The sequence below is a fragment of the Physeter macrocephalus genome, chromosome 19 (assembly GCF_002837175.3).
Source record: "Physeter macrocephalus isolate SW-GA chromosome 19, ASM283717v5, whole genome shotgun sequence".
Taxonomy (NCBI): domain Eukaryota; kingdom Metazoa; phylum Chordata; class Mammalia; order Artiodactyla; family Physeteridae; genus Physeter; species Physeter macrocephalus.
In genome coordinates, this window is record NC_041232.1 from 25,331,032 (window position 1) to 25,350,886 (window position 19,855).

Genomic DNA, 19,855 nt, shown 5'->3' on the forward strand with positions numbered 1-19,855 from the left:
AGTTACTGATGGTGTCCACGATTTCTGCCCCTGGGAGACCACCAGAGGGGCCAGGAGACCCTGTGCATGGCGGGGGGAGCTAGGTGGGTTGGCTTTCAGGAGGTTGGCATCCCGTCTGCTGTTCATTTCCATGGCTGGGTGAGCCAAGCCCTGGGGCCCCTCACCGTTGCACAGCTGAGGCCTTCCACCATCGGGCAGGAAGCAGGAGGAAGGAGCTAGGATTGGGAAGAAGCTAGCTTGGCACTGGATCTGATGGGGGAAAGGGACCGGCAGAACTTCTGTCCTGCGATTTTAAGTGCAATCACGAGAGGACATCCTGGAGGCCCTGGGACAGCCCTGGTGGGGGTGTGCTGCTCCCCAGCTCCGGCCCTGGCGCGTGAAAGCTGCCGCGACAGGACATAACCCCGAGGTGTGGCCGTGTGCCAATAAACCTTTATTTATAAAAACAGGCGAGGGGCCGCGGGTCATCGTTTGCCGACCCCTGCCTTAGAGCAACACAAGAGGTGCCTGGCCCCGGGTGAGCCGCTAGAACAGGGTTCCTCCCCGGACCGCCGACCAGCTCTGGCTCCTGTGGACGAGACATCAGGTCTGTATGGTTTCATCACTCTTTACTGGACTGAAGCAGTCCCATCAGTCTCCTCGCACAAGCGCTGCCGGGGGGTTGTCTTTGAGGCCGCTGCAGCTGCTGTCCCCATCCCCCCTCACCAGCCACGGAGAGCCTTGCTCCGCTCGGTTTAGATGGAGGTGTTCACTGGGGCAGCCCCGCCAAGGGGCGGAGAGGTCAGGAGCTTGGCGTTCACAGGGGGCTATCGCTGCCGGGGGGAGGGACGGGAGCTTCAGCGCATGCAAGGAGGTGGCCACTGGCGGCTCGACAGGAATACCGTAGAAAAGGCACGTGATTCGGATCTGGAGTTGGCGGTCAGCTGATGCGCCCGGGCACAGCCGCCAGCTGCGGGGGGTCCGCGCTCCTGGAGGGGGGGAGGTCCCCATGTCCCCATGTCCCCAGGACCCGCCGGCAGCTGAGGACAGGTTCCCCCCCCCCCCCCGCCGAGGTGGTGCGGGCACGGCCAGGGCCCTCTGGGTTCCAGTGGTGGGCTGAGTGGGAGGGGCCCCACGCCCGCCCCAGGTCCTCGGGGTCTGTGCTGGGGCGGGGGCACAGGGTGAGCCTGGGGGTCAGTGCCTCCCTGGCTTGATCCAGTTTCTGATGGTCCACTTCTGCCCCGAGCACCTCTGCACCACCAGCCGGAGCCCGAAGTTGGCGTCCTTGGACATCTCCACCTCCAGGCACCGGCCCGTGCCTCTGCTCACGATGGGACCGCCCTGCATGGGAGGGAGACCCAGTCAGCCCGGGGGTCCCACCGTAAGAGCTTCCAAGGAGTGGGGGTGATACCAAGGCCAAGCGGGTCACTGCACGGCCACCTGAGACTCGGGGTCCTGACTCTCCCAGTCCCCCATCCCCCATCCCTCGGTCCCTCCTGACCCTCTGTTCCCCCATCTCTGTCCCCACTGACCCTCTATCCTCCCCCCCCCGCCCCCCCCCGCCCTCCCCAAGGCCAAGCGGGTCACTGCACGGCCACCTGAGACTCGGGGTCCTGACTCTCCCAGTCCCCCATCCCCCATCCCTCGGTCCCTCCTGACCCTCTGTTCCCCCATCTCTGTCCCCACTGACCCTCTATCCTCCCACCCCCGCCCCCATCAGCCATCTCCCTTCTCCTGGAGTCCCAGGAGTGATCAAGACAAGGGACTCCAGGGCCCCTGAGACGGGCGTTCCCCCCAGAATGCCTCCCTGACCCCTGGCACGTCTGATTTGCCCATCGGCCACCTCTGCAGGCCCTCTGGTCCCCCAAACATCAAGGGCCCTGGCCCAGACCCAAGGACCCCCAAGCTCGTGTCCTGTATGTTCTCCATCCTTCTCCAGGCAGGTCCTTCCCATGCACGCCGGCCTCAGCGTGCTGGCCCCCAACACGGCCTCCTGGGGACCGCCGAGCTCGTTGGCTCCGCCTGCGACAGCGACAGCTCGTCCCCGCAGCCTCTCCTGGGAGCCCCCAGACAGGACCGGAGCCCTGGGAGCCCCCAGACAGGACCGTGCACACATCTGTCCCAGGGTCTCCTGCGTGGGAGGAGGTGGGTCGATTTCAACAAATCTCTGGGGAGTCCAGTCTGGCCCCACTTGGCCAGCAGCCGGGGCGGGGCTTCCGGGGCAGTCAGACCCCATCCCTTCTGCCTAAAGCCCCTCCCCAGGAGGCCAAAGAGGCAGCCACGGGGCTGCGAACAGCCCAGCCCTTCCCTGGCTGTGGCTGCGGGCAGGGCCCCTAACGTCCGTGAGGGGGTCACGTGGGAGCAGCTGGTCCAGCCCCCGAGCCCTGCAGCCCCCCTGCCCTCGGCTTCCCCACGGGCTGGTCCGGCGGCCTGGGGTCCCAGCAGCCCGCTGACCTGGGTGAAGTCCCACAGCCGCTGCGCTGGCCGGGCCACGTCCTCGCACTTCCTCAGGGCGGGCGTGCGGCCCCTGCCGTCATCCACCAGGCACTTGGAGTCGGGCAGGAAGGCGGTGGAGCCCAGGGGTCCCAGCTGCAGCACGCCCTCGGCGCTGTACCGCACGAGCTGGGGAGAGGCGCGGGGCGGGCGCGTGGGCGGGGCGGGCCTCCCACGGCGCCCGAGGCCCCGGAGGGAGGGAGTGGGCGGGGCATCGCGGGCGGGGCCCGCCTTGCGGGGAGGGGCCGGCCCGAGGGGCCCCTCGGGCCCCGGGCAACGGGGAGGCCGTGGGCGGGGAGCCCACGGGGGATGCCGTCCGGCGGCCTCAGCCCCCTTTCCTCCGCAAATCCCCCCGGCAGGATGCTCTCGGACTCCTTCCCCGGAGCTCTGCTCGGACCCCTCCCAGCATGGGGCCGGAGCCTCGGCCTCAGACGAGGAGGACTTCACACGTGCCCCGGGCCGCCCATCGGCCCTCGAACCGGAGGCCGCCCCAAGTTCACGGTTCCGGGTCATGTCATTTGCCAAACACCAGCTAAGTAACACCTGTGCGCTCACGAGGAAACCAGTGCTCTAGATTCCTCCGCTCCCCGGCTGGGTGGCTTTGGGCAAGTCACGTCACCTCTCTGTGCCTCGGTCTCCTCATCTGTGAGCGGGAGATGATGACAATGCCTGCCTGGCAGGGCCACCGTGAGGAACCCACGGGCGTGAGGAACCCACGGGCAGGCTGAGCACAGCAGGTGCCGGTGTCGGTCAAGTGCTTCTCTCCTCTCCTTTGTCGCGTTTTCTCTCCCATGAGAGTGGGTGCGCGCGCACACACACACACTCTGCTGTGTTTTCCAGTACAATCTGATGGCACAGCACCTCCCCTGCATGTTCGCGCGGCCCTGCGACTCTGCCACCCCCGCTTAGCATGGGGCCCACGTTCTCTCCCGCGTCCTCCTGGGGGCGGCGTGTGAACATCGCAGAAGTGGCGCCGCCCGACTCGGGGGCTGGGCGTAAACGCGTGTGACACCTCCCACGTCTCTGGGGACGACCGTCCTCAGCATCACCGCTCCAAGGTGAGGAGGCCCGAGCAGCGGGGACAGGCCGTGTGGGGAGGGGCCGAGGCCCCGGCGCGGCCAGCCCACGGCGGCTCAGAGGTGGCCTCACCAGCCTGCCGGGTGGCCTGGGCAGTGCCGCGCAGACGGTGGGTCCTGCTGCAGCTCTGTGAGCAAAATTAAAGACTGTGGTCCTTGCGGGCCATTCTGCCTGGGGACAGGCGGTCACAGATCTGCTCGTGTCCCTTCTCTGTAAACTTTCTGAAGCCACGGAGGTTTGAATATGGGGCCCGAAGCCCCTGAAATGTCCAGCACAAGCTCCAAGCCGGAGCCCCTGCCACCTGTAGCTTCAGCCTCGCAGGGAAGAACCTGGCGGAGCTCAGAAGCAGGAGCCTCAGTGTCGGGGAGCCAGCACGGCCCGTGCTCAGGGAGGTCCGTCTCAGACGCCGCGCGGGGCAGCGAGCTGGGCTGGGAAGGGCTTCGCTGACCATAGGTGTCGCCGCTGGCTTGGGGGGAAGCTGTGTACTTTTAGAGGTGCGTCCTGAAATACTCCGAGGTGAAAGGACCTGATGCCTGCAACTTGCTTTGAAATGACTCAGAAAAAAATAAATGATGCAACTACGGCCCGATCTGAACACCACTGCATGTGGATCAGGGGTGGAAAACCGTGTCTGTGAAGGGCAGGGAACGAGCATGTGTGCTTCACGGATACTGCTGCACGTTTTTTCCCTTCTTTTCCCTCCATAAACCTTTCAACGGGTAAAAACTTTCCTTTGGCCGGCAGGCTGCTGTTTGTGGACCCCAGGAGTGTGTGGCTGGTCATCTGAAGACTTTTCGACTTTTCTGGAAGGTTGAAAATGGTCCGAATAAAAGCTGACAGGTTAAAGGAAGGGCCTCCTAACGACCCCCAGGCTATGTTGAGTCGAGCCCAGGAGGGGCCCCGTGCCCACACGGAGGTGGACGCGCCTGCCCCGGGTCCCTCTCGCTCACACTGGTCAGGCCAGCGCAGCGGACGGAGCACCGAGGGCTGGGCCCCGTCGTGAGGGGTCCGGGCACCGGTCTGTGTCAGCTCCCTAAAGACTGTTTACCAACCATCTGTACGTGTGCAGATTTTGGTCCGAGACTGGCTTTCTTTATGTCGTAGGCTGAACTGTTTCCCCCCAAAAGTCATGTTGAAGCCCTAACCCCCCGGCACCTGTGAACGTGACCTTATTTGGAACAGGATCATTGCAGAAGCTCTCAAGGTGAGACGAGGTCATGCTGGGTTAGGGCGGCCCTGACCCGGCATGACTGGTAATCCCGACAAGGAGAGAAAACAGAGACTCAAGGAGAAGGCAGGGTGAAGACTCAGCCGCGGGCCCGCACAGGCCACGCGGTAACGGAGGCGGAGCCTGGAGGGATGCGGCCGCCAGACAAGAACGGAGGGACCACCGGGGCCGGAAGGGCGGCCCTAGAGCCTCAGGAGGGAGCCCAGCCCTGCCCAGGCCGTGATTTCAGATTTCTGGTCTCCAGAGCGGAGAGAATAAACACCTGTCATTTAAACCGGTTCCCAGTTGGCCCCAGGACACTAACACAGCCGGGGATCGGGTTTGGTGATGGAGCTTGTCCCCGTGATCACTTCAGCAGCCTCCACTGAGACCAAACCGACCGAGGTCGTTTGCAAAGGAGACACCACCGTGGGCGTGTCCAGCCTGCTGGGCACGTGGGTCCATCCGACCTCTCCGTGGGGCACGGCCCCGTGGGCTGGCCTCCCCGTCCACCTGCGTCCACGTCAACCCCGGTTCCAGCAGCGAGGCCACTTCTGCCGGCTGCCCCAGGGTCCACTCGCGGAGGGGGGCTCCCCCAGGCGTGGCGCGGGGCCCTTGGAACACCCGCACTTCTCCCAGCCACGCGATTCGCTGCCCCAGACACCTCCGAGGCTGGCCCCGTGCCGCCTCTCTCCCCAGCAGGGCTCGCCGGGAAATGACCACCGTCCACCCAGCCACCGGGAGTCGCAGAGGAGCAGGCCGTGTCCGGCGACGCCCCACAGACGTGGCCTCTCGCCTCGGGTCTGTGCCGGCCAGAGGGTTCCCCTCCTGCAGCTGAGGGCCCAGCAAACTGTATTTCTCCCGGGAGGCCACGTTTGCACCTCGATGGGTGATTCTGCTTCGCTCTCTTAAGGCAAGGCCATGTGCCAGCGGGGGTCCTGTGAAGAGGCTGCAGGGGCGCCAGGGGAGCGGGGTCTTCTCCGTCGTCACAGGCTTGGCACCTCGCGCCCGCGATGGACCCCCGCGCAGCTGTGTGCATGTGTCAGCACCCGTGGGTGTCCCAGAGCGAGCGGGAGCAGGTTCAGAGAGCTTCAAGGGGGCCGAGTGTCATCTCGGGGCTTAATTTAAATAACACCCACTGAGAAGAAGCATTGTCACTGCAAAGCAGGAGGCGGATTCACGTGGGATTAGAAACACCAGGCTCCGCATCGGGGTCCAGCACACCAGCGCCACTAGCAGCTCTTGGTAGGCATTCAGCTGATAAGAACTGGTGGTTAATGTGATACTTCCTGGGTTACGTCTACACTGTGGCTACCGTTTACCCTCATTTTCCACTTCAGTCCACACAGCAGCCCTGAGAAATAGGTACCATGATCATCCCATCGATGGACAGGGAAACTGAGGCACAGGTGTCAGGTGATCTGCCCAAAGCAAAGCCGTTGCTCTTAATCTACCCAGGGCCTGAGCTCACAGCCGGCACGGCATCAGAATGCCCCGGCAGGCCTGCCTCCGCCCCCCGGGAGCCACCTCCACCTGTGTTCGGGGCTGTGTCCCTCAGGAACACCACCGCCACCCCTACCTGGGAGGACATCCCGTGGCAGGGGTACAGGATGGCACGGTCATCGTCTTCTGCCCCCTGGTCCAAGCAGTAGCCGCTGGCTTTGCTGTTTCTCACCTACGACCAGAAATCAAAGGAGAGGCCCCATCACAAGGGTCCTAAAGGCAGAGGCAGGCGAGAGTGAGCTTTACCGACCTGTCCCCTGCCCAGGGCCTGCGGTCTCAGGAAGGGCTGGCCCTCCTGGGATAAGAGGAGGGGGAGGGGGAGGGGGGAGGAAGGGAAGGGGAGGGCGAGAAGGGGAGGGGGGGAGGGAGAGGAGGGGAAAGGGGAAAGGGGGAGGGGGAGGGGGAGAGGACAGTGCTCTGGCCGGTGGGCTGGCTGCGGAGGGACTGGCTGCGCTCCTCGGAAGGGATGACCATGCCTGGCTCTGGGGGAGACGTGGACAGATGTGCCTCCCGTGCGCGTGCGTGTGTGTGCGTGCGAGCGCGTGCACGTGCGTGTAGACCCGGCCACCCTCCCCAGGTGAAGCTCGCCGCAGAAGCGGTAGCCTTGGAAAACAGCGAGGAGGGCCTGGCTGGCTCCCGGGAACAGCCGCCCCACATTCACGCCTTTTGCCGCGTGACTACAGCTCGTCCCCTCAACGGGGGTCGGGGGGCCACTCCCACAGCCCCCGCGTCTGGTCTGGCCTGGAGGCTTGCTCAGCCAATAGATGCAACAGAGATGGCTGTGTGCAGCTCCCACTCTGCCTTGAACCCTGACTCTACCCTGAGAACAAGCCGAGCTGCCCGCTGGGGGTGACAGACATGTCACCTGCGCCCCATTGCCCTGTTGACAGCCAGCCACCCTCCAGGTGTGTGGGTGAGCCTGTCCCCAGAGACCTGATGTCAGACCGGCCGAGGTCATCTCAGCCTGCGCCAGGTCAGGGCTATCTGGATGACCCCTGGACTTGTGAGCAAGCACAGAGGCTTACCGCCTGAAGCCTCTGTGTTTTAGGGATGTTTGTTTGGCAGCACAAACTAACTGACACAGCACTCCCACCCCAAGAGGTAGCACAGGTTTGAACCTTGTCAGCTGGCAAAGTTCCTAATGTTACAGCTTCTGTGGGTGGGTGATGCCTGAAATGGACTCAGCGTGGTCAGGAGCAGGCAGGGCAGCCTGGGAGAGGCTGGGAGGACAGTGGCCGCCGGCCCATGCCACTGACGCGTCAGTGGTGCTGTCATGTGGGAAACCTCTGTGTCCAGAGGAGTGGGAATCTGGCTTGGGGGGTGGACCAGGGGCTCCAGGAACGGACAGGCCATCTGGGATTATCCCCCTCCCCCTGGTATCACTTCTGCTTGGCCCACCTAAGTTCATGCATTCCTTCGCCTTGGGGAGCCTGGGTCCCCGTGGAGGAGCTGAGGCCTGGGGTGGGGGGAGGCCTGTTCCCCAGCACAGACCAGGACGAGTGGGCGGGAACGCAGTGCCCTCCCCGGCTCTAAGGAGAGGTGTGCGTGGCCGTGCACGTGGGGGCCGGTGCAGACACGTGGGTCTTCCCACAGCTGGTGCCTGTACTGGCCGTGTGTGTGCGTGCATCCACGTGCAGGCCTCTGCGCACGTGTACTTATGTGTTCACGTGTCATTTTGTCTCAGTAACAAGTATTTGTACCGTGCAGGGCAGGCAGCTTGGGTGGGGTCTGCACACACAGGCGAAGGTGTACAGGTAGCTTTTCGTGCGTCTGTGAGCAAGGCTGTGTGCGAATGTACACTTCTGTGTCTGTGTGCACTTACACCCACATGCACGTTCGCATGGGTCAGTGCATGTGCATGAGGGCACGTATCAACGTGTGTGACACGGATACGTATACACACACGTGTCTCTGAATCTACTTTGTGTACCTCGCTATGCAGGCACGAGCGAGCGTCCCTGCGGCTCTTACGCTGGTGTGTGCCACGTGCACGCGAGTGTGCCCACGCGCTCTGCCGGCTGCTCTCCCTGAACGTGTGCCCGGGGACAGGCCAGGACGCCGGGAGGTGGGGCGCGGGTGCGGGGTGCGGGCTGCAGCCATCCCTCAGAGGCGGTACCTCTCCGTACGTGAGCGTGTCGTTGTAGGTCCTCATCTCCGGGTACACGTTGTCCAGGTACCACTTGAAGCTGTGGCACTTCAGCCTCTGGCGCAGGGCCAGCCGCTCGGACACGTCCCCAAAGTCCACGCCGGGGTTCTGCGAAGCCGGAAGCGAGGCGGGACGGGCGCTGCGGTGTGCAGAGCCCACACCGGCCAGGCCTCTGCCCGGGGCGGGGGAGCCCCAGGACCTGCAGGCCCCCCATCACAGGAGCGTGCCCGCGCTCAGGGCTTCCTGGCCCCGAGCCTCGTCTGGGGGCGTTCTGCCCTCCCAGGGCCCTCGAAGGTCCAGGGCAGCGGGGCCGATGGGAAAGGCCTGGCATCTCCGGCCTGTTTGCAGCAGGACCAGCTGGAGAGCAGCCGGCCTGGACAGACAGCCACCGGCGGTGTGTGTGGGCCAGGCTCGTAACACCCTGCACCCTCCGAAGGAAAGACCTGCCCTCAGCCGGGTGAAGTCCCGGGAGGTGACTTCAAACATCCTGAGTATTGTTTACGGGGGCCAGGCCAGGTCGTATGTGCTACAGGATGATCTACGGGGTTCGCCGTGGGGTATCAGCTTGACCTCTGCAGGGTCTGGAGACCAAGGCCGGGCACGTGGAGGTCAGCCACGTGCACGTGAGCCCCAGTAAATTCTGGATGCTGAGGTTCGGGTGAGCTTCCCGGGTTGGTGACACGCTATACATATCGTCACACGTTGCAGCTGGGAGAATTAAGCGCGATCTCTGTGACTCCCTGGGAGTCATATCCTTTCATTATAATAAACCACAGCCCCCATGTAACAGCTTTTCTGAGCTCTGAGTCCTTGTAGCCAAACACTGAACCTGAGGGTGGTCCTGGGGGCCCTGACACTCTGTGACAGGTTGGGGACGCGGGTGGGTTTTCTCCAAGCCCCCTCCCCAAGCCCAGCTCCCCGAGGCTCTGATACCAGCTACGGAAGGACCGCGGGCCTGATGTGAAGGGCAGACTCTGGGCTGGACGCGGGAGCAAGTGACCTTGGGAGCCCTTCACCTACAAGGCGGTATCACGCGGACATGGGGCCGGGAATCCGACTCAGTTCAGGAGGTTGCAGTGAAGATGTTTAAAATACCAGGACGTTTTGCACAGAATGAAGATCATGTTTCTTAACTTTTTCGTTATATATACGAAGCTCTATCTGCTGACAGCTAGAGATCCATGCACACGTGTGCCTGCGTGTGCGTGTATCCTAATAAAAGATCAAGCTCCTTCTGTGGGTGGATGCAAAACAAAAGCTGTTTCCGGCTGAGTCTACCCCAGAGACTCGAACCCTCCCGTGTCCAGGGGCAGCAGCAAGTGCGTGAGGCTGGCCCTGCAGCCAGTGGGGGCGAGCGGGACGGGCAGCCCGTCCTCAGCACCCCATGCACACGCACGTACACGCATGCACACGGCGCACACGCACGTGTACGCCCAAGCCCCCTTCTCCGGGCTGCCCCCCCCAGGCACTGGTTAGGACCCTCTGGCTCCCACCCAGATCCTGCTTCCCGCCGGCCATGGGCAGACCCCGCGAACAGACCCCTCCTGCCCCCGCTCCCTGCAGGGCAGGCAGATCCGGCTGCAGACACCACACGTGGGAGAAGCCGCCGTCCCCACAGCAGGCGCGCCCTGAGAGCCTCGTGACAGGGTCCTGCGGAGGACCGAGTTACACTGCGGCCGCGCACCCTCGCGTGCCTCAGTTTCCCAATCCGCCGTGTGGAAGTGATGGGGTCATCATTACGGTCATCGTATCACCGTGGCCTCGTGCAGAACTGACGGGGAGGGGCTTCTGCGTGGCGAGGGGTATGCTATGTGTCCTAGGAGGGGCTGTGGTCACCCTGGGGCCGCTCTCAGCGCAGCCGCGACCCCGCAGTGCCGCGTCTCCAGCCGCCCAGGGGCTCACACCATGGAGGGAAGGAGCCCTCGTGGCGGGAGGGAGGCGTGCCAGCCAGCGTCACAGCTGCTGGAAAGGGGCTCTGCTTGGTGAAGGTCCTGACGTTCCTGAGACTCATCCTGGCTGAGCTGTCCAGGAGGCCCCACCTCGCGTGGCCAGGCTATGCCCTGGATGACCCCTGGGGCTGTCCCCGGGGCAGCCCCGCCCCCAGCCCCCCCCACCCCCGGGTCCGCCAGCTTACGCTCATGGGGATGTTCCAGGCCATGTACACGTGGGACTTGAAGCCGTCCATCCACACCTCGGCCGCCCGCAGCGCGTTGCGCTTCGCGTAGTAGTCGATGTCGTTGTTGTAGGGCTTCTTGGTGCGCTCGATGTGGGCCACGCGGGAGCAGGGCAGAACCTCCATGCTGCCGCCGCACTGCCACACCTGTGGGGACCCGGGCCTGGATGGCGGGCCCGCCCCTCCCGGCGGCCACCGGGGCCAAGGGCGCCCTCCTCCCTCCCCCATCCCCTGTGCGCGGTCCCCGGGACAGGCCTTCCAGAGGGCAAGGAGGCCTGGCCGCCTGGGCCGTGCCAGCGGAAGACGCCAAAGAGAAGCCGTGGCCGTGGGTTAAGCCCACCAAAGCCTGGAGGCAAGGCTGCCTCCCCTTCTGGATTTCCCACAGAATTTCAATTCTCTTGCACGTCCCACGATCTAAACAATGGAGGGGTTATTTTCTGACATCCTGACAATTCATTATTATCCCTTTCCTATGGCCCCTGCCCCCACTCAGTGTTCGCTCTGGGCCCAGAGCCTGGCCTGAGAGGGGTTACTTACCACCAGCAGCTGTCCTCCCCCCGCAGCTGGAAGAACCGACCCACAGTCTAATTTTAAAAGAGCAGCTTGCGGGACTTCCCTGGTGGCACAGTGGATAAGAATCCACCTGCCAATGCAGGGGACACGGGTTCAAGCCGTGGTCCGGGAAGATCCCACACGCCGCGGAGCAACTCAGCCCGTGCGCCACAGCTACCGAGCCTGCGCTCTAGAGCCCGAGAGCCACGACTACTGAGCCTGCGCTCTAGAGTCCGTGCGCCACAACTGCTGAGCCCGCGTGCCACAACTACCGAAGCCCGTGTGCCTAGAGCCCGTGCTCCGCAACAAGAGAAGCCACCGCAATGAGAAGGCTGTGCACCGCAATGAAGAGTAGCCCCCGCTCACTGCAACTAGAGAAGAGAGCCCCTGTGCAGCAATGAAGACCCAATGCAGCCAAAAATTAAATAAATAAATAAATTTATTTTTTAAAAAAAGAGCAGCTTGCTATGCAAACAGTGCTTCAAGCACCCCAGACACAGTCTCGGTCTAAGGGAAAAGTCTAAACAAACAGCTGTTTCCTCTGCAAATGAGGCTCCCCAAGGTCCCTAACCGCTAGAACCCTCACTTGTAACAGAAACGTTATCTTGCATCAGGATCTCCTTTCATGCCTGCTTTTGCTCCTGCGCTGCTTCACCTAACAAAACTTAGCCTCACTAGGCACGGGTTGTGTTAGTCTGTGCCATTCTACCCCATCTTAGGCGATTCTACCTGTGCCGTGAGGCGCCCAGATGTTTGGCTCACACAGCTCTGGGTGTGTCCAGGAGCATGTTTGCAGCTGAGATGAACACAGGTTGGTGGGCTGAGTAAAGCAGATTGCCCTCCTCAGTGTGGGTGGGCCCCAACCAATCAGGTGAAGGCCTGAACAGAACAAAAAGGCTGAGGGAGGGACAATTCACTCTCTTTGCCTGACGGTCATCGAGCCGGGACGCTGGTCTTCTCCTGCCTTCAGACTTGGTCTGGAACCACGCCCTCGGCTCTCCTGGGCCTCTAGCTTGCCAACTGCAGATCTTGGACTTCTGAGCCTCCATAACTGTGTGGGCCAATTCCTCATCATCTCTGGAGAACCCAGACTAATGTCCTACCCTATCTTATCCCACCCCGCCCCATCCCACTGAAAAAATGCTGGTGCAACCCACCAGGTTGACTTCACCATGAACAACTCAGTCTGATCAACTTGGCCCAAGCTCTCTTCGGTCAGATTCTTACCCCTAATCCTCTTCTAATTCAGACACTTTTTTTTTTTGGAGGCGCCAGGCACGTGCTAAGCACCTTACTCGCCTCATCTCACTCAACCCACCACGACCCAGGAAGGACGGGTACCATAGGCAACGTTCTCCTCACTGTACAGAAGAAGATACCGAGGGTCAGAGAGGTTAAGCCAGTCACACGAGCTCGCGGGACCTGACCAGGCCTGACTGATCCCACAGCCTCTTAATGTCAATGCTGTGCTGCTCACCCCTCCCACACACAGCCACTGTCTTCTGGAAACTGTTGTATTTTATAGCTGAAATATAACATCAGTTCATAAACAATTGTCCATGCAGCCACACTTGAAAGTTGTCATTTCTTTTTTTTTTAATAATTTTTATTGAAATATAGTTGATTTACAATGTTGTGGATATTTTTTTTTTTTGCTGCGTTGGGTCTTTGTTGCTGTGCGCGGGCTTTCTCTAGTTGCGGCGAGCGGGGGCTACTCTTCGTTGCGGTGTGCGGGCTTCTCATCGCGGTGGCTTCTCTTATTGCAGAGCACAGGCTCTAGGCCCAGGGGCCTCAGTAGTTGTGGCACGCGCGCTCAGTAGTTGTGGCTCGCGGGCTCTAGAGCGCAGGCTCAGTAGTTGTGGCGCACGGGCTTAGTTGCTCCGCGGTGTATGGGATCTTCCCAGACCAGGGATCAAGCCCGTGCCCACTGCATTGGCAGGCGGATTCTTAACCCCTGCACCACCAGGGAAGTCCGAAAGTTGTCATTTCTTATCGCAGAGAGGATGGGCCTTAATTCACTTCCCTATTGCCCCAGTTATTAGACATTTAGATTTTCCTCCTGTAGTTTCTTCACTATTAAAATCAAGGCTGTACTCCACATTAGAAACACTTTCTTGGGCTAAATCGTCACTGTAAGTTGGCAGGCACGGGTACTTTAAGCTAAAGTCTTGCTGACAAGTACAACTGGGTGTTTCTCAGACTTGGGCACGGATTTCATTCCGTGGGTCCCTCTGGCCTCTTGTCTAGCCTTCTTCAGCCTTAAACGTTCTCCCTTACGCCCAGTTTAAGTGGCGCCGGCTTCATCAAGGCCCATTCCTCCCGGACAGCGACTGCACAGAGTGGCCTTGATGCCTCGGGGCTCCAGCCTGAATTTCCAGAACCCACTCTGGGGCCCATGAGGAGAGGGGCTTGAGAAGCGGGGCTGGCATCACGGGAGGCATGGAAGGCAGAGCCTGCTGGAGCTCACACCAACTAGAGGCCGCCCTGGTTTCCTGGGGACCACAGACCAGGTGTAAACAACAGACACATTCTCTCACGGCCCTTGAGGCCCCGCTCCCTCCGAGGCTCCAGGGGAGGGTCCCACCTCCCTCTCCCAGCTTCTGGTGGCCCCAGGTGCCCTTGGCTTGTGGCCCCATCCCTCCCATCACGTGGCCTCCCCACTGTGGGTCTGTGTCTCAGGTTCCCCTCTCCTCTCTCGGGTAAGGACAGCAGCCATCAGATTTAGGGCCCACCCTAATTCCAGGAGGATCTCATCTTGAGACCCCTCACAGCTTCCACGCAGAGGTCTCTGGGGCTGCCGTTCACCCACCACAGATGCCAAGCCCCCGTCTCGGGGAAGAGCACGGCCCAGCCCTGCCTGCTCGCTCGGCCCTACTCTCTGCCCCCGGAAGGCAGAGGAAAAAGGCAGGAAAAGCTCGCAGCGGGTAACGGGCGGCCCCTCCTGACACCACCCACAGCTGGGATAAGAAATCACCTGGGCGAGGGAGGGGAGGCTGCCCGCTCCTCGTGGCTCACTGCGCACGTGCCCAGCACGCTCCCCCCTGGCCCGGCTCACGGCCACGCGGGACCACTGCTTGGCACCCTGCACGCTCAGCAGGCAGCATCCACGGCCTCCGCCCGGTGGTGAGAACCGCGCATGCTCTGTATCAGAGACGCGGCGGACGTTTACGCGCGGGTCCCGGGCTGCAGACGCGGTCTCGCTGCCACGCGGCTTTGCTTCCACGTGGCTGGAGGTGGGGCCGCAGGGGGAGGGCTGAGGGCCCTGCCCATCTCCCACCCCGTCCGCTCGCACGCACCTCTGGCAAACCCCGGCGCGTGGCCCAGCTGCCCAGGAGGCTGGGCGCGCAGGGGGACACCTGGTGAGCCAGAGGAAGCTCTGCAGACCCGCAGGCCAAGCGCCTGGTCCCCTGCCCACATCTCTGCGGCCGCCGTCACCGCACGTTTCCTGAGGGGCCTCCCTGCTGTCCGCGCCGGCCTAGTCTCCACCCGGGGCCGGGCGTTTGTCCAGCCGTCCAGTCCTCTGGACCTCCCGGGACTCGCCACCCCTCGCCCCTGCTCGTCTCAGAGCCCACCCCACACCCTGCCCAGGGCCTCTGTGCTGGCTGCTCCCTCTGGTGGGAACGCCCTGCCCGATCTCTGCCTGCCCGGCTGCCTCTCCACCTTCAGCTCTGCGCGGATGTCCCCTCCTCCGCGATTCCCTCATTACCACCCCATTTAAAGCGCAGCCTCTCAAGCCTCATTCCCCGGCCAGCCCTGTCTACCTCTGTGGCTTTTGTGTCGTTCTAACATGTGACACCGTTTACCTGCTGATTCCATGTCGTCTGTCTGCCCCACTAAAATGCAAGCCTCGGTCAGTGGGGTTCTCCATTGCTGCATTCCCAGCTGACAAAGCTGGGCCAGGAGGTATAGCAGTGGGACGACGATAAACCCCAACAATGCCATGACGGGGGTGGGGGCAGGGGATTAACCTCGTCCTCGTTGCGGATGAAAAATGAGAGCTGAGGCTCAGAGACGTTAAGAAACACATCCAGGGTCACACAGCTGGTTCGTGGTGGGACGGGGTTCAGAACCCTCGCACGAAGACCCTGAAGTTGCTGCTTCACCCGCAGCTGTGAAAGGTGTCATGGGGACGAGTCACACGATCCGAGTGTTCCTGTCACACCCACCCTGTGTCTCAGCCACTAATTACCTCAGTCGACTTGGTTAATTGCCACCCAAGCAGAAACAGCAAACACGAGGCAGAGGAGCAGGTGTCAGGCCTTCAGGCAGCTGCTTGGAGGGAGGGCAAAGGGCACGGGGCGGGGGGAGCCCACCCCGCCCAGAGGGACCCCCGTCCCTCAGCCAGCAGATCTCCTCAGTCCCTGGAGCCTTGGTGCTGGTTTCTGAGGCTGGGATTCCAGAGCAAGCAGCCTTTATACGTAAGCACTTCTCCTTAAAAAGTCCGGAAATAATGGTCCATCAGCAGGAATGCCAGTGAAGGTTTATTTACCCTCCAGCCAGCCGCCCTGGCAGTGCGAGCCCGACAGGTGCCCCAGTAGGAGCCGAGGGGCTGGGACCAGGACCCGGTGACAGGGAGGCCGCGTGTGGCCTGGGGATGACAGAGCAGGCGACAGGGCCCGAGTGCCTTCCCCCGAATCGATGCTCTTAGGACGTCCATCGTGAATCAAGCTGCCGTTTCTCGTGGTTTCTTCCCCGTCTTCTTCCTGCACCACGATGGTCAACACGACATTTCTGGAGAGCCCTGCTACTAAAAAGCCAGTGCTTCCTGAAACCTGAGCGGAGAAGGAAAATGGTCCCAGCCACTTGGCGGGAGAGGCCACATGTCTGTGCATCGTTTGTATGGAGACGCGTCTCTGGACTCTGCGTTCCTTCCCTTGGCCGCACAGCCCAGGAGCGCGGCGCGCGGGCCCTCGCTGGCCCCCCTCTCCGTGAGCCTTCCCGTGAGGGCCGAGGGACGCGGAGGGCCGCTGCCGCGCTGCCAGAGCAGGAGCGCCCCAGTCCGCTCTGCGGGAGCGTCTCCTGGTGGAGGTTAAAATCCTCACCCCTGCTGACCGCATCAGAACTGATGGTCTGATCGTCAGGTCCCTGGGGCCCGAATCGGCACTCGGGGGAGGCCGCGCTGTCCCAGGGGCCTCCTGGGGAGGTGGAAGGAGCGAAAGCCCCGCGGTTCTGTTTGGATGTAGCTGAACACAGGGGCCTCTGCTGCTGCAGCCAGGGCTTCCAACTGGGTCCCCCCAGAGAGGCGACGGGGCCCGCGGCTCGACCCTGCAGCGGCACCCGCGGGGCGGCCAGGTGGGTGGGAAAGGACACGCACGTTTGCGCACGCACACGGGCACGCTCCCGCCTGCCGCTGGGGACGTTTCGCCCTGTGGACGTGCAGCTGCTCTGTGGCGCAGCCCCCTGCCCCGTGGAGGGGACTTCAGGAGGGACAGCCAGGAGCCCCCCGGGGCCTCTGCTGGAGCCCTAGGGCCCAGCGCGCCGGCCGCTGGGACAGAAGGCAGATCTGCGCTGACACATCCTGGACCCGAAATAAAGAGCTTCGGGCCCAGAGCAGAGACCCAGCAAATCTCAGGTCCGTTGGAGCTGGCGGCCCAGCAAACAGCCGCAGCTGCTTCTCCAGACGCAGCCCTGGTCCCCGAGGGGGATGGAGGAGGAACGGGGGTCAGACGTCTGCTCCCTGCTGCCTCAGCGTTGACCCCAAAGGCCTCAGGGGTCCCAGGGTCGCAGCTGGAGGGAGGCCGGGGCTGCTGCAGCTCTCCATTCCTCAGAGTGGTCTGGGGGCCGGTCAGCAGTGCAGATGCTCAGGCCCTGCCCGCCCTCCCTGATCAGAGCTGAGAAGCGCCTCTGGGAGACCTGGCGGGAGGTGCCACGGCGGTCGAGCTCCTGTTTATGTATCCAGTCCCACCAAGGTGGGCGCTGACTGGTGAAACAGCGCCGGATAACAGATAAACAGATAAACCACCAGGCTGCGGGAGTTCCCCGGCGGTCCAGTGGTTAGGCTTCGGCACTTTCACTGCCCTGGCCCAGGGTCCAATCCCTGGTTGGGGAACTAAGATCCCGTAAACCACGCAGCGTGGCCAAAAACACCCCGAAAAACGAAACAAACAAACAAAACCAAACCACTGGGCTGGTCCACCAGCCTGGAAATGCAGGCAGTCTGAGCCTTGAGCCCCTCCCCAAACGTCTGTCCATCCTTCCTGTACTTTCAGAGAACCCAGGGAGCATCGCTGGTGTGGCCCAGCCTGATTCTCGTGGCCACTGCCAGGCTGGGTCAGGGCTGGGGCCACCACCTCCTTCAGGATTATGCAGGAGAAGGATCACCCCAAAGGGCATTGGAAAAGAGGGCATTGATTCATGTGCCCAAATGCAAACATCCATGACCTATAATGCTGGCTCATTAGGAGACAGCTGGCCTGGGCTTGCACAGACTCGAGATAGGCCAGAGGGGAGCTATGCAGAGGGGAGAGGAGGGCTGGCCTGTGTAGTAACTGTGTCTTTTTTTTTTTTTTTTTTTTGGTGGCTCCAAGCGGCCCGTGGGATCTTAGCTCCCCGACCAGAGATCAAACCTGGGCCCTCGGCAGTGAAAGCGCTGAGTCCTAACCACTGGACCGCCAGGGAGTTCCCTTAACTGTCTTTTAAATTTCTTTATTCTGATACTTTGATGTCTGGGGCCTCGCTGACCCGGAGGGACGGCCTCTCCCATGTGGGCAGAGAGGGCTCAAATCAGGCTGGGAGCCCACCCTGCAGAGTCTCAGCGTTGGGTGGCGGTGGCCGCCCCACACGGACGGCAGCACGGCAGCAAGCCTGGCGGACGCAAGCCCCTGGGACCCCTGATCAGGGAAGCACGTGCGTCCCAGCGCGGAAGTCTAAATTCCTTGGGGGATCACCCGTCGGCGTGGTCTGTTGGGGTGCGGGCCTCTGGGAAGGGGAGACACCTGGCCCAACACCCCCAGACCCTGGCTGGCCGTCAGACCATCAGGAGGAGGACCTCACACGCCCGTGTGGCAGGAACAGGCCCCACAAACGTCCCCATGCCTGGTACCCTCCCTGGTATCAACCACGCCTTCCATCTTCTGTAATTATGAGTGTCTGGGGCCTCGCTGACCCGGAGGGATGGCCTCTCCCAGGTTCCCGATTCCAGGAGGCTGTAAACCACTCACCGGAGCGCCCCTGTCACGTGTAACCCAGCCAGCCCAAGCCCCGCCCCGCCCCCGCTCTATGGGCTCTCACACCCAGGCCAGGGCCAGCCCCGCGCCCCAGAGCCCCGGGAATGGCTCAGCCAGCCACTGCTGGGCTCCCCGAGGCATCCTTCCCTGGGAAGTCCAGTAAAGGCTCTGACCCCGGTGCACCCCACCCTCCGCCTCCTGACCTCCTGACCTCCCCGTGGCCCCTCCTCCTGGGAGCTGGGAGTAACCCCCTCCCGTCAGTGGGCGTGGTCTCCTGATCCGCTGGCCGCTCCATACCTGAATAATAATAAAACAGCTGGCCAGGGCTGGTGGCTACCTGGGGGCTGGGACAGCAGGTGACAGCGGGGGCCTTAGACCCCAATTCCCTCTCAGCTTTCATCTCACAGAGCAGGGCGCGCCTGGTCACTCCACAGAGGCCCGTCCCCATTACTATTCTCCAGCTGCCCTGGAGGAAGATTCTGGCTGCTGGGCAAACTCAGAGCGTGCTACTGGGAGATCTGAGAAGCTGCCGGCTCCCGCGTGCGGGCCTGGGAGAAACTTCTGCCGGTGTTAGGTGTTAGTGGGCTTGCCAGCGTCCTCGTGACTGCTCTCTGGTCCAGCCTGTTTAAGGCCACTTGGGAGGGAACGATGCACAAACTCTGGCTCTCGGGGGTGCACACCCCAGTCAGGCGCCGTGGGCCCCGCCCGGGCCACTTTGGCAGAACAGAAGTCGTCAGTTTCACAGGGGACCTGCTCGGGACCCTCAAGTCTTTCTCAGATGGTTTGCAGGTGACACAGGGAGGCTTTCAGTAACACAAACCATCCCTGGCACGCATCCTGAGCTGCAGCTGTATCAGCCCTCGCCAGCCCTCGCCGTGTGTGCAGAGGTGCCTGGTGGCGGCCAAGTCACGGCTGTTCCGCGGACTCTGCTGTGCGTCCAGGCGGGAAGGGTTCTCTGAGCGCGGCCCTCGGCTCCTGGTGACGCTGTTTCTTGGTAGCTGCCTCAGCTGACGCGTGGACAGGCTCACCCAAGCAGACGTCCTCTCCCGTCGTCCGGGGAGCTCGCGCCGCTGGGTTCTCTGAGGGCCCAGGCCAGGCTGGCATGTCCCACATCCACCCCGATGGCCCCAGCTGGCTGTTTAGTCTCTGAGCCTGAGACCTGAGGATGAAGAGATATCAGGATAGGCTGATCGCTCTAATCAGCAACCGGATTTCACTGGATCCGCACAGGAGTTCACGCCTGGCTTCCGTCTCAGCGCACTGCAGGCAGCGGGGCACAGGCCGGGCGGCTCCACGCAGCCACTGGGGGCCCGGCACCTTCGCGGCGGCCACGTGCTCTCCCAGAGGCTGTTGGATGGAGAGGGAGCGCGGGCGCGGAGGACGGCGTGGGAAGACGTCCTTGCTCAGGCCTGAGGGTGGAGCCGCCGCCCCCTCCCCGCATTGCCCCATCTGGGAGTGGGGGGGCGGGGGTGGGAGGCCACACCTAATGGGGTGGGCTGGTGCTGGACTCCAGGAAAGGGAGGCTTGTGATCACACAGGGGAGCTTTGATGCAGGGGGA

At 62.6% G+C, this 19,855-nt stretch overlaps 1 protein-coding gene across 12 annotated transcripts in view; it reads right to left on the bottom strand.

Annotated features, from left to right (window-relative positions):
* Positions 1 to 418: 418 nt before the first annotated feature.
* Positions 419 to 19,855, bottom strand: part of GALNT9 (polypeptide N-acetylgalactosaminyltransferase 9) — a 106,475-nt gene continuing 87,038 nt past the window's right edge. For 5 of the 12 annotated variants that reach the window (XM_028480414.2, XM_028480419.2, XM_055080510.1 and 2 more), the window contains 6 exons: positions 10,540 to 10,725; positions 8,376 to 8,513; positions 6,336 to 6,431; positions 2,434 to 2,601; positions 1,879 to 2,110; positions 818 to 1,320 (listed from right to left, as the gene is read on the bottom strand). In XM_028480414.2, coding sequence (XP_028336215.1) covers positions 920 to 1,320; positions 1,879 to 2,110; positions 2,434 to 2,601; positions 6,336 to 6,431; positions 8,376 to 8,513; positions 10,540 to 10,725 — 1,221 coding nt within the window. In that variant the 3' untranslated portion in view covers positions 818 to 919. The other 7 variants (XM_028480416.1, XM_028480415.1, XM_028480417.2 and 4 more) reach the window with 7 other exon arrangements.